A 13,024-nucleotide genomic window follows, 5' to 3' on the forward strand; every position below is an offset into this window, starting at 1 on the left:
CTGTTATGTATGTGTACAGACAACTATTTCAAAAGATTCTTATAAAAAAGAATATATCCTGCCTCTTTACATATTATGGACAGATCAAGACAGTCCTGTGGCTGCACTTCCAGCCAAAGTCCCCAAGGCCTTGCAATACACTAATATCATGGTAATACCTAAAACTTGCCAAGTATCTTTAAAACATATGAGATGACACAGTTCTAACTTGCAGTCTAACATCACAATATTCTATTTATAACACCTGACTCATCCCATCAGAAATAATATTGTAAATAGAACTTAGATTTAAAGGAAAAAAAAAGAACCAAGTAAAAAATTAGGGCAAATCATTGCAGACAGTTTCAGAAGTAACATCCTTTCAAACTGCATGTTTTTCAAGCAATCAGATAAAACTTCCACAATTTTCCTAAACAGTTCAATGCAATTTTAAAGTCTCCCTGTAATTGTTTTATGATAACCAGTCCACAAAACCTTAAAACAATTTATGTAAATAGCCAATTAAAATGCAATGAAATGAAGAAGAGATTTATCTGATTACAGACTGTGAAGAGCTATGCAGAATGTAAAAAAAAAAAGTATAGCAGCTTGTACTGCTACCTTAAAATATTTATTTCGATGTATTAAAAATTCTCAAAAATGTATTTGCAGATAGTCAAGGATTATAGAGCCCTCTAAGCATCTCTCTGATATGATGTGACACAACAAAAAATCAACTAAACTAAGCACCTCCCAAGGCTGAATAAAAAGAAATTTAAATTTGAAATAAGATGCTGTCTCTTACTTGTATTTACAACTTAATATTGGAACAGAAGTTTCAGCAGTGCTTTAATTATTTATGGAGCCTGCTGCTGGGAAAATTCTAGACCTTATGTCTATGTGATAAAGATGCTTCTAGTGAGCCTCCCAGGCCTGGATTTCACTGCTCAACCCTGCCCAGAAAGAGCTCAAGAAGAACAAGGGTTCATTGCATGGCTCTTAGTACTGTCACAGCTCTGGTAACTTTCATTAATAGCAATTAATATAATCAAACCTCAAAGCTTCTGCTGAATGCCCCAGAGGTTCCCAGAACCTTTTTTATTTAACCCCAAGATATATTAACTGCCAAAGACCAGCTGCTACCAGGTGACACACGCTGAACAGAGTTTGCTCCCACCTGCTCTCCTGACTGACTCCTACTGCCACTAAACCTTCCACAGTATCTTCTGAAGGTGCCCACCAAAAACTGACAATCTGCATTCCCACAGAAAATTCACCACTTGCTTTATTAAGACAGTATATTCTAAAAGCTGTAAGATTGGTACTGTGCTACATCACCCCACAGCCAACACCAATTCTGACCTGGGACCCAAGTTACAGATGTTCTCTCCTCCTCCTCCTGTACTTTGTTGCCACTTAACTCTAAGCTATGGTGACAGTAGGAGCGAAGTGTTTGAAATAGACAGCAGCAAGGGATCCACCTCTCAAAGGATGTAACACACACAAAAATACCCAAACAAACTAAAAAAGGGGCTGTATGTGTAACTGAAAGAATGAGGTCCTTAAACTCTAGTAAAGACACCATCATTTCAGTGTGCACCGAAAACACTAGTAAAAAAAAAACCCACTCCATTTTAAATTGTCTAGTCAAATCTCTTTTTCTGCTCCCCATGCTTTTATTTTCCTGAGATGCCACAGATTCCTTCTTTATAATTTTAAGTATTTCAAATTTATTTTATGAGTCAGTATAAGAATATAAGAGACTTTTATCCCAACCAGTTCAAAAGGGCTGCACAAATTAGTAAGTAATGGTGTATTTAATGATGATGTACATGGGTTGTATCTCTCTGACTCTCAAATATAGACTTGAGGGTGGGGATGGCTTGGTTTTGGGTTTCTTATTTTGGATTTTTTCCCTCATGTCTTTGTTTTATTTAAAGGAACATACATGACAACTTTTAGCAATTGAAAATTTACTGTGGGGACACTCAAGAGTTCCTTGGTGGTGGGAGAGGGTTAGGCCCTCAGCCCCAATAAACAATTTTGATCCTCACTGTTTCTATCCACAGCTTTTCTACTCTTTCACAGAGCAAAATGAGCCAACCTGTTGTTAAATTTTGCAAGAAACAACAGTTGCCTCTGTTGAAGCCTGTCAAAGTTACCACGCATGAACTCTACACTCACAGGCACAGTTCTATTTAGAGATCCTCTCTGCAACAATGGGCTAGAAAAAATCTTAAAAGCAAACTAAATTCAGCACAAGTTAGCAAGGATCTCCTGAAAAACTGTTTCAAGTACTGATTATGAGGTTTGCTATGAAAGAATCATTTTTTTTTTCAAATCGGTGTCAGGTACTACAGACACATCAAACTCCTTTTAAGATCTACTGCACCACCAAGATGAGCTGAGTGACTGAAAATATTTTGGCTGCACCCTATGGCACTCGCTCCCACTATCACACAAGTTTGGAAGATGCACTTCAGCAAAGTTTCATTTTAAAATATAGGAAAAATGCATGAAGAGGATGAGATTTTCTGCCTTGCTGTTTTGGAATTCATCTACATATTATAATGCAACATGCCATCCTTGCTTCATCACAGCACAAGTGAGTGGCAGGGGATTCACACCTTCAGCTGGTTCACAAAGCAGTGAGTAATTAAGTGACTGCATGAGCCAAAAGATTCTGTCACATCAATTACATATGAAAATAATTAATAAACACAATTGCTTGTAACATGTTCTTACCTTGATAGGATTGCTCAGCAGAAGACGGTTTCAGTGTACAAAGTCAAAGTAAAGTTCAAGGCTTATTTTAAAGTAAAATTTTCCCATCCCATTGGGTATGCCTCTCTCACTTCCATCTCCTGGGGATTTTCCATACCAAGAGCAAGTCAAGTCCACTGGGCCCATACCTTATTCCTGCAGCTGATTTCTACATTAAAGCTTGGTGTGGACTGTTACTGTCTCAAAAAGCAACACAGGAAAGTATCCAGCGAGTTTCTCACTTTCATGAAGGTCAGTGAGTATCCCAGCAGGAATGATTTAATATTATGTATTAGCAGAACAGAAAGCACGTCAGAGCAGTGAAAAAGAGACAGGAAAGTATGAGACACAAACACTGGGAGTTTGAGAAGCCCAAACTCAAATTCTAGTTCTTACTTCAATGTGAGCTTGGTTATGACAAGGCGGTTGGATACAGAAAAAAACATGTTTGAGACATGTTTCCTGATCCCTGCATGGAACTAGCATCATTGACAGGTATTAAGGATTCAGCAGGGTTCACAACCACTAAAATGCTGAGAGAGGAGCTACCTGATCAGCAAAGAGAAAGTGCCACTGACAAAGGTGTGTCTGAAATCCTGCCTCTCTCCACTGCTTGCAAATATCACCCTGGAATTACACAGTTACATCCTCCTTTATTCCTTTAAAATAGCATACATCATTCTTTGCCTTTAAAGCTTAACAAAAGGAGAAGCTGGCAATGCTAAGCCTCTTTTCTAATACAGTGTTACAAACAGCTCACTCTTCATTCAGGAGACTCAAACTCAACTAACTGCCTGCGAGGCTGAAATCCACCTCTTGCTACCAGGCATGCTGAGGATGAGGCCATTCCCACCAGGAGATGCAGAGGAACAGCACATAGGAAAAGAAACAACTACCACCCATTCCCCAGTGGGGACACAGGTCAGTGGGAGTCTAACAATTGTTAAATAAAGAAAATGGTTCTTGGTTTTGAACCCGATTCTAATATGTGGATCGTAAAGTCATGTTTCTTCTTTTGCTCCCTCTCCAGGCCATGAATATTTAATTATTTTATGCAAACTGGAAGAGTTGCAATGCAAGGTTAAATTAGCCTAAATAACCTTGAAATCCTTTTGTGAAGTTGGGCCTCAGAGTCAACTCCCAGTCTGTAGAGAAATAACTTTCTTATGCAAGTTCTGTTGTTACTTGTATTTAAAATACTGTGGGGTACCATGACAAAAGTCTTGAGTTAAAGTGGATTTAACAAAATTTATACTTTTAGTTCACCCTTCTCTGTTAAGAACCGAGGTTTAGAAAGTCCAATGACTTTATAAATGTTTGTTCCTCAATTTTGAATGCAAAATTCTTCTTGTGAAAATGAATAATTTACACCATTTTCAAAGTTTTATTTGATAATACATACTCATGTTGGCATGTTTGCTATTCCCCTAGTTCCTTAAGTTAATCTAAATTTAATTAATACTACTTTAGCTGTATTTTACAGCAGGCCAAGCTCCCTACAGGCCAGCTACAGGTATATGCCAAGTCAGTGTATCATCCATATGTCATAAAGCAACCAAAATAAATAGACTTCTGGAAGCCTGACAGGGCTACTAAGTTTCACTTTTAATTCTCCAAGTATTTTATGAAATTCTGTCAACTCACAATCCTACAAGTCATTCACATGGTTGGAGTCAGTGCAGAAAAGCTGTGTCTCAGTGATCAGCCTGCACAAAAACAGTTTCATGATCTCTCTCCAGTGGGAAAAAAATAGGATAGATTATTCTTTACCCTGCCAGCTAATCTTTAAAATCTGGAAACCTTAGATGCTTGCATTTTAAGAGGCAGAAATAAGAGCAAATGTTTGAAAATCCTTATTGGTAAAATCTTCACTAGGATAATGTGTGTGTGTGTGTTTATTGTTGTAAATGCTTTTTTAGCATTTTAATGATTCGGCTATTCAGAAAAATGAATTACATATCCAACACAATGATTAGATTGGAACTTGGCAATGAAGTAATGAAGTGATTTTTCAAGTGCCTAAGAACTCAGAGAGATACACTTTAGAAGATGGCAAAACAACACAAGTGAATCTGCACGCTGCAGCACGGCTGCCCTATTGCATCTTTCTTCCTGGCCACTGACCACCGACTCTGATCCTAGAAACTGTATTTTCCAAATTTTAGCAACATTGGGAATTGTACAAAAAACAGCCATTTTGATTCAGACTCAATATGGACCACTGCCTCCCAATCCTGCCAACCTGTGCCACCTTGCTTTATGTTTCATTTGCTGCTTGTAGCTCGCAGGTGGTAAGTGCTGAATCAGATCATCTCCTAAGGTTGCTGGCAAGTTCTGCTTCCCGTGATTGTAAACCATGTCTACAAACTCAGTCTTCCACTTCTAACATCAAATAAATGACTTGGGTCTAACTGCTCCAGTATTTAAAACAGCTGGGCCTGTTCTCTGGCACACTTCTCAGGCACTCGGAGGGAACCAAGAACCAACAATATCAAGAAAGGTTCTAAAACTTTCTCTGCTCTGTAACAATCATTAAACTAGAAAACAAACAAACAAAAATTAACATAATAAATCAGACTCATCGCTTCCTTTTTTCCACTGCCTGTTAGAAAGTAAATAATAATCTATAGCTTTCTTTCATCATCTGCTTACAACTTCAAGTAGCATTGTTACTCTTGCAAGAAACTAGGCCGTAATGGGCTTTTGCTAATCACAGGTGAAAGGTCACTCTCATTTAGCAGAGTACCAAGCAATAAACATAACACAATGACATGACAGAGGAAGGGATTGGTATTGAAATAGTGACATGAACTATACCAAGAACAAAAAATAATGTAACTCAAGAGAAGATTTTATCAGTGTTGGTCACAGAGCTTCCTTATGACTATTTATAGTCTAAAGAAAAAGAAAGCAGGTAGAAATACAGTAAGGACAGTCTCTGCCCTACCTCGTAGTTTTCAAAATACCCATTAATTTAATAATAATGCTAATAACACCAGCCACTGACAGGCCACCAGTCCTAAATCCAAACCAGTAGGAAACTTTGATCCCTTCTCCTTCCCATGCCTGCCCCTCTGCTAAGTAGCTATAAGGAAGAAAACTTCTCTGTGCACTTTTCTTCGAGAATGAATTGCACTCACCTTCTCGGCAAAGTCGCATTGCTTCTCGGTTTCTCCCGTATTCCTTGAAACTTTCTTCTAATGCTGTTCCTAAAACCAAAAAGCCACAAGATCTCAATCCATGGAAAAGCCAGAGGGTAGGACTGACACCCCGCTCGTGACCTGTGTCCCGTTCCCCCGTGGGCACACGCAGGGACACGACACAAGCACAGGACAGAGGGACCGAGGGCTCCGGGCCCCGGAGCGGGGCAGCCGCTGTCAGCGGCGGGGATGCCTCACCTGCGGCGGGAGCTCCCCGCCCCACGCCGAGGCGGAATCCAGGGCAGGAGGTGCCGGGCTCCGGGGACCGGCTCCGACCTCCTCGCCCCGTGTCCCGGATTACAGGAACTGGGGCAGGCGCTGCCCGCTCCGCGCCGCTCCCGAGCCCGGCCGGGGGGCGCGCACCGCACAACGAACCCGGCCGCGATCGCCGGGGGTGGGAACGGACCCGAGCTCCCCGCCGGGCCCGGCACCGCGCCGCGCCGTCCCGGGGCACCCGCGGGGTGCGCTGGGGACGAGCGGGGGGGAGGGGGGTGGGGGTGGCGGTGGTTGGCGGCCACTCACCGTCGTTCCCGTGAAGTTTAGCAGCATCGACCCAGTGGCTCCAGGGCTGCCCCAACATCGCCTCGGGGCTGGGCAGGGACCTGCGCTCCCCGACGGCCGCCATTGCCGCTGCGGTGGCGGCGGGGCCGGCGCCGCTCCCGCCTCCTCCGCCTCCTCCCTCGCCGTGGCGGGGCCGCCGCTGCCGCTGCCTGGCGGCCGCGCCGCGCTGCTCCCTCCTGACGTCACCCGCGGCCCGCGCCGACATTCTTTCCGCTGCTACAATGTAACGAGAAAAGTCAGCGGCCGCTTAAGGTGGCGCCCCGCTCTTAAGGCAGCGCCGCGGCGCTGTCAGCCCGCCCGCTCGCTCCGCTTCCTCCCCGCGGGGAACCTGCGGCCCTGCGGCGGCGCCGACTCACCTCTGCGGCGGCCCGGGGGGCAGCGCCCGGGTGCCCATTATTGTGCGGGGAGCGCTGCCTTCTTCTTCACCGTGTAGGTGAGGCGCGCTTGTGTTCGCGCTAACAAAGCGGCGGAAGGGAGCGGGGGCGAGCAGGGCTACGCCGCCTGCCAGGCGTACCCCAGCTCCATGGGCCGCCTCGCTACCTCCGCACCGCGGCCCCGCGACCCTACAAAAACAACGGCCGCATCACAACCCCGCCTGGCACCCGCTGCCCCGGCGAGGGGGGCGGACCGGAGGGCGACGCGGCGGGCGGAGCCGGGCGGGCGCGCCCCGCCCTCATCGCCGGTCCACCTTAAAGCCGGCGCCTCCTTAAAGGCAGCGGCGAGCAGGAAACGCGCTCCGGGCGGGCGCGTCCCCGGCCGGTCCCCCCGGCTCCCTCCGCTCCTCGCCCGCGGCACACGGGCCACACCGAGCGAGTCTCCTTCGCCTCGTTATACCCCTAACCTGTCTCCCAGGGAGAGGACCCTCTCATTGTCATTCCACAGTTCTTTTTTAAAACAGCTTTTTCTCCCCCCTCTCTTGCCTAAACTTTGCGGTGACGTCGTGCCATGTCAAAAGCGAGGATTAAAGGATGCTGTCGTACCTGCTAACTACGAGTAATACTCTAAGCTTTGCAAAATCAAGTTGTTTGATAAAATAAAAAAAATGGGTTTAGAATTATTTATTACAGAGCTTTCTACACTACAGTGTTCAAGTACCAATGTCAAACTGTCAGGACATGATCTGCAATGATTTCTGGCCATGCTTGATGCCATTCTCAGTAACAATATCCTCGAAGAACAGCTAAAAATATGGAAATCTGATGTGCTGCCTCCTCTACAGGTACTCGAGAGCACAGGACTGGCACTGTCAGAGGAACTGCTGACAGATCCCATACATGTATTTGCAAAACCACACAGCAGAAATCAGAACTGTAAATAAATTTGTTTAGCTTGCAGAGGTGCATATACATGCAGACTTAGCTAATTTTCATTTTCTATTTCAAGTGTGGGACTATACAAGCTAGAGATGTTTCTTTCCAAATTTATGCATATAAAAGATCTATAAATTCATGCTCATCACATGGAATAGCATAGGCTGCAATTATAAGAATAATTTCAGTGTTCCACCCAACTGATAATTTATGTCACACTCAGAATGTATCTCGTAAAATTGCAGATCTAATACAGAGAAGCCAGCACGATTTTTCTCTCCTCCTGATCAACTTGAAGTCTAACTTAGCTCCTTCATAAAAGGCCAACACCATAAAACTTAGGTAAAGAGAGCAACACTGACTTCTACTGCAGACATTTGCAGCAGGATTAATTATCAAAGGCCATCAGCCTCTTGAGCTGGGCCCTGATGTTTCAGACAGTTACACTGCCCAGCCATGGAACCAGAGTCTAAAGATTAATGGATTGCATTATTGTTTGATTAATTATCAAATAGCATACTTTATAATATAGAAAACTACTTATAATTAAAACTAAGGACATCACTAAAGGAAAAATGTCCGTCAGGTGCTGAACAGCTTCTGAACAGAACCTTGGCTTTTTTTTTATGGTGTAGAAGCCAGATAGGAAAAATGCCTATGCCTGATTTCTTTCAAGCTTAGTTCTTTAACAGTGCTTTACAAATGGAGTCTAAGATAGTATCCATAGCTGAATGCAGACTCCAGGCATAGGATAAAGCAAGTTCCAGATAGATCTGTATTCTCTGTGTCAAATACTCTCATTTATATTACAAACTTCATTCATGCAGCTTTCCTTTGTCCTGGAGTAAGCTGCCAGAAAGCTGCCTCAGCTGCAGTTTGAAAAAGAAACCTTGATACATCCAAGTGTCCAAATTCATAAAGGGTTTTTCTGTTATTTACTTTACATAAATCATAAAGCAAATACAGTGACGAATGACCAAAGAGAGTCATAGAACACCATCACCTACCCTTTAACAGTAACAAGGTTGACCATGGCAGATGAACTTCATGTTCACACATCACGTGATTATTTTCTTTAAACATTACCAATGTATTTATGTCAAACTATGCAAAAATTGGGAAAATTACATCAATTAACTAACTACAGTAACAAGCCAATAGATTATCAATGTCTTAGTTTCTAGAGATGACACTCATCAAGTTACTCAGAAGTGTCTCTTGCTTCAAAAGTGCCAGCCACAGAGGTAAAAGCACATGCCACTGTTATTTCATACAGCTCTGATTATCCCCTTTATGGCTCTTCTCTGCTCTTTCAATCTGGCTGTGCATTTTTAGCCTCCCTCTTTCACAGCTTTTCTTCTTTCCCTGTATATTCCCACTCAAGATCTAATTCTGCAGTCTGGGCCTCAGGCTGTCCTTTAGTAAACCTTCCGCTACTGCAATATTTTCTCACTGTGCCGTGAGTACATCAGTATTCCAGCAGAGGGAGGGAAGTGGCAGCAGAAGGATCAGTTCATCAGTTCAAGTGCACAAGACCGATTAGTCAGACAGCAGGAATAGGGGCAGATGAAAAACTAATTTTACAAGGACTGAAAGTGGCGAGAACTTTCTTTCCCCACAAAGTCATTAGGCTGAATACATTGTTTGGGCTCTTTAAAGCACACTAGCTCAATTTTCTTACATTGTTTCCATAATACTGTGCATGGTTGTATTGATTATTTTAAGTAAAAATAGGGAAACCCCTGAAAAACCATCATGTTAGAAAGAGATCAGAATTGAAAACACATGTACAAGCAGTAGACTTTAACAGAGGTGACTGTTACAAATCTGAGACATCCGGTTAGAGGAGCAGTCATCCAAAGCTCCCTTGGTGGTCAGCAGAGAGGAAGGAATACTTCTGGGATCAGCTTGGTCCCTCCTGGTGCAAACCACTATTTGAAGAAGCCCTTCTCTTCCCACTGACCACACAAGTAGCCATGGATGACCACACACATAAATTAGACATCCAGAGTTAAGTGGGGTGAACCTGGCCAGGAGTGGGGAGAACATTCAAGTATTTAAAACTACCTAGAACCCAGTACTTCTCTTTAACAGAACAAAAACGAGCTTGGAAATAACACTGGTTCTAAGGACTTATCTGAGAAAACAAAATAGCCCAAGCAGCAGCATTGGGACTGAGACAATGCATGAAAAATCATGAACTGCTCATACCTGTGAATGAAAACAAGTATTTGGAGAACAAAGAGAAAGCACAAAGAGAAGTTAAGTTAAGCTCAAAGAGAAAGTAGAGAAGGAAAAATATGAGGCAAGAAAATAGCAGAAAACAGTGGATGCTATGATGTAGAGAAAACTATCAAAAAATGATGTGAAGAAAGCATTAAAAAAAACCCAAACATATAGCCTGCAAAAGCAAAGAAAGACAAAAATAGGAAACAAAACATACAGAAAAGGAAAATGTACAGTTTTAAAGCTCACTAGGTAGATTTAACAATAGATTGAACATGGCTGGCAACACTATGATTAAATGTATGCCTACAGACAGCATGCAAGTGCTGAAAACTGCAGCGGATGGTTATTTCATGGCATGACACTGCAGGCATTTTTTCACCTGTACCAGCAGGTTTCATTCTTTTGCCAGGTGGTCCAGGAAAGCCGTTCAAACAGGGAACACCTACTTCAGCTGTTCAGTTAGAATCTGTATGACAGCTTCTGTATAGGACCTGAGATATGACAACTCTTAACTGGAATGAAAAAGGAAGGATGAATCTGCAGCCAAACTCTTTTAATAGCAGAAGTACAATGATACGATTCACCGATGATTTTCCACAATGGAAGTGAAAGGATGTGAGAGTTGAAGTGCAAAGGGAGAGACAGGGAGAATCCACGGGGGTGTCACTTTATCAGTACTCAGAAGAAAGGAAAATAGTGAATTCACAAAACGTCTGTCAAGGAGAAGCTCTGAGGGACATTATGGCACTAAATGAAATCAAGTAAGTTAATTCTAGCCAACGGTATGAAATGACCAAGAAGAGCATAAAAACTAAGAAGAAATGTCACTATTGTAATGTAGGTGGGATTCAGGATAAAATGACAACTCAAGAAGCTGACATGCTGAAGTCCTGACCGTCCCATCACCTCCTGTTGAAAACACTGGAATGGGGAGCACATTCTATGCATTTTAAAATGTATCTCCAGTATGAGAAATGTAAGACTATAATTGGGCAAGTATGGAAGTAAGAGATAAAAAGTTCACATAAATCAATACATCCAGATGAAGAGAGAACAACCTAGCCATAACAAACAGACCATTTAATTTAAGCCCCATTATGGCAAAATACACTAAGAAAAACACATTATGATTATCTGTAGTTCACTCTGACATCCAGGAAATCAGAAATTTTTCCCTTTACAACTACACAAATGATTGTGATCCTGCAAAATAATAATTCTAATCATAAGTAGCACACAATAAAAAAATTATATAAGAAATCATGCTAGTTTATTATCCCTTTTCCCATGGATCCTGGGAACAGGTTGATGTGTATAATTTTATTTATGAGTAACACTTCAAAGGTGAAACTGGAGATGCTCAGAATCATTGGAATACAGCTCCTTTAAATGCTGGAATATAAATTATTGTGCATATCTACTACAAACCACCTGTACCAGGGGAAAGAACAATATTAAGATTAGAAGACTAACTTAGAGGTATCCTTTTCTGAGAAGGAAGAATTGGGGAATGGAGGTTAAGTAAATCTCCAAAGAATTCTGCATAAGGGTGAGAATGCAACAGATGCCCTTATATGCTTATCCAAACATCACAATAACACCTTTACACCCAAATTATCAGACAATGTTATTACCATGCATTAAGAACCTAGCAAAAGACTACAACCACTTCCTTCTTTAGTTAATTTTCAAATATGTCTGCATGAATTCACAACACAGTGATCTAAAGCAGAATAATGAATAGAGGAGCACAGATCTTTGCCCTGCTTAATGACACCACATACTGTCAATTCTTGAAGGGAAATTTATAGAGAAAACACTCTGTAGTGATACAAAGTTTCCAAGTGTTAAAGGTAAATAGGCAAAACTACACAAAATACATCCAGTTAATTATCTGGAAATCAAACTAATGTTTACTAATTTTACATAAGGTATTGAAATTACCTTTTGAATTTGGAAATGTTAAAACTATTTCAGCAACCTAACTGTGCAGATGAATCATTTTAATCAGAGGAATCAAACAGGTATGACCTTTCAGATTCTCATTTATACACAGAGAATATGATATTACAACTTAGAATTATTCAAGCACACAGCTGTTCAGGCCAATTGTAACAAAACATTAGTGCTGGATTTCCATTTATTAAAACCAAAGCACTTGATGGGGACAATTTGGTACTACTGATTTTCTGCTGGAGCCTAACCACCATGCAAGGTTTCATAACCCTTCCTGGTTTCTTGCCAGTTTAATTCTCTGGGTCCAAGCACAGCTCACAGGACTCGAGTTTCTTGAGGCCACAGCCACACTATCACTGAAGGGAAGCTGCTGAGGCTCCATAACCTCTGATGTGCTTTTAACATCAAACCAAGGATCCTAAGAACCCTGGTGCAAGGAAATTTAAATTTAAACTTTCTTCTCATGTTTGACTGCTGCTTGCTGATGCTACCTGCTCTGACCACATGCTTAGCAAGTTAGCAACAAAATATTACACAAATTGGACATGGGCAGGTCTGTGGGACTTGCAGGACGCAGATGAGGGTGCTAAGAGAATTCATTTGAAAGGTCACAGATAGGGACCATAAGATAGCCAGAAACTGGCTAAACTGCTGTGCTCAAAGGGTGGGAATGGCTCAAAATCAAATGGCAATCAGCCACAGAGTTCCTTAGGAATCAATACTGGGCTCATTCCTATCCAATATCTTTTAGAATCATCTGGATGATTGGAATAAACATGTTAGTTTGCAGGTGACCCAAAAACTTGGAAAACAAATAGATCCACCCATAGTGTCCCTTTGTACAGAGATTGTGACATGTTGGAAGACTGAGCCACTTCAAGAGACATATTAAAAAACTGGACAGGGTCCAGCAAAGAGCCAACAAAGTGATTAGAGGATCAGAAGGAAAAATGTAAAAAAATTAAAAGGAACTGGGTTGATTCAACCTAAAGAAGAGAAGATTCAGGTGAGATGTAATCAGTCTTC

General features: G+C 42.1%; 1 protein-coding gene across 4 annotated transcripts in view; it reads right to left on the minus strand.

Annotated features, from left to right (window-relative positions):
- Positions 1–13,024, minus strand: part of ATXN7 (ataxin 7) — an 86,052-nt gene that overhangs the window by 53,757 nt on the left and 19,271 nt on the right. For 2 of the 4 annotated variants that reach the window (XM_032750749.3, XM_030283405.4), the window contains exons 3-4: positions 6,465–6,719; positions 5,883–5,951 (exon numbers count right to left, since the gene is read on the minus strand). In XM_032750749.3, the coding sequence (XP_032606640.2) occupies positions 5,883–5,951; positions 6,465–6,708 (313 nt within the window). In that variant the 5' untranslated portion in view covers positions 6,709–6,719. Of the gene's footprint in view, positions 1–5,882; positions 5,952–6,464; positions 6,720–6,859; positions 11,155–13,024 lie in introns of those variants that run through there. The other 2 variants (XM_041718880.2, XM_030283404.4) reach the window with 2 other exon arrangements.

The sequence above is a fragment of the Taeniopygia guttata genome, chromosome 12 (assembly GCF_048771995.1).
Source record: "Taeniopygia guttata chromosome 12, bTaeGut7.mat, whole genome shotgun sequence".
Taxonomy (NCBI): domain Eukaryota; kingdom Metazoa; phylum Chordata; class Aves; order Passeriformes; family Estrildidae; genus Taeniopygia; species Taeniopygia guttata.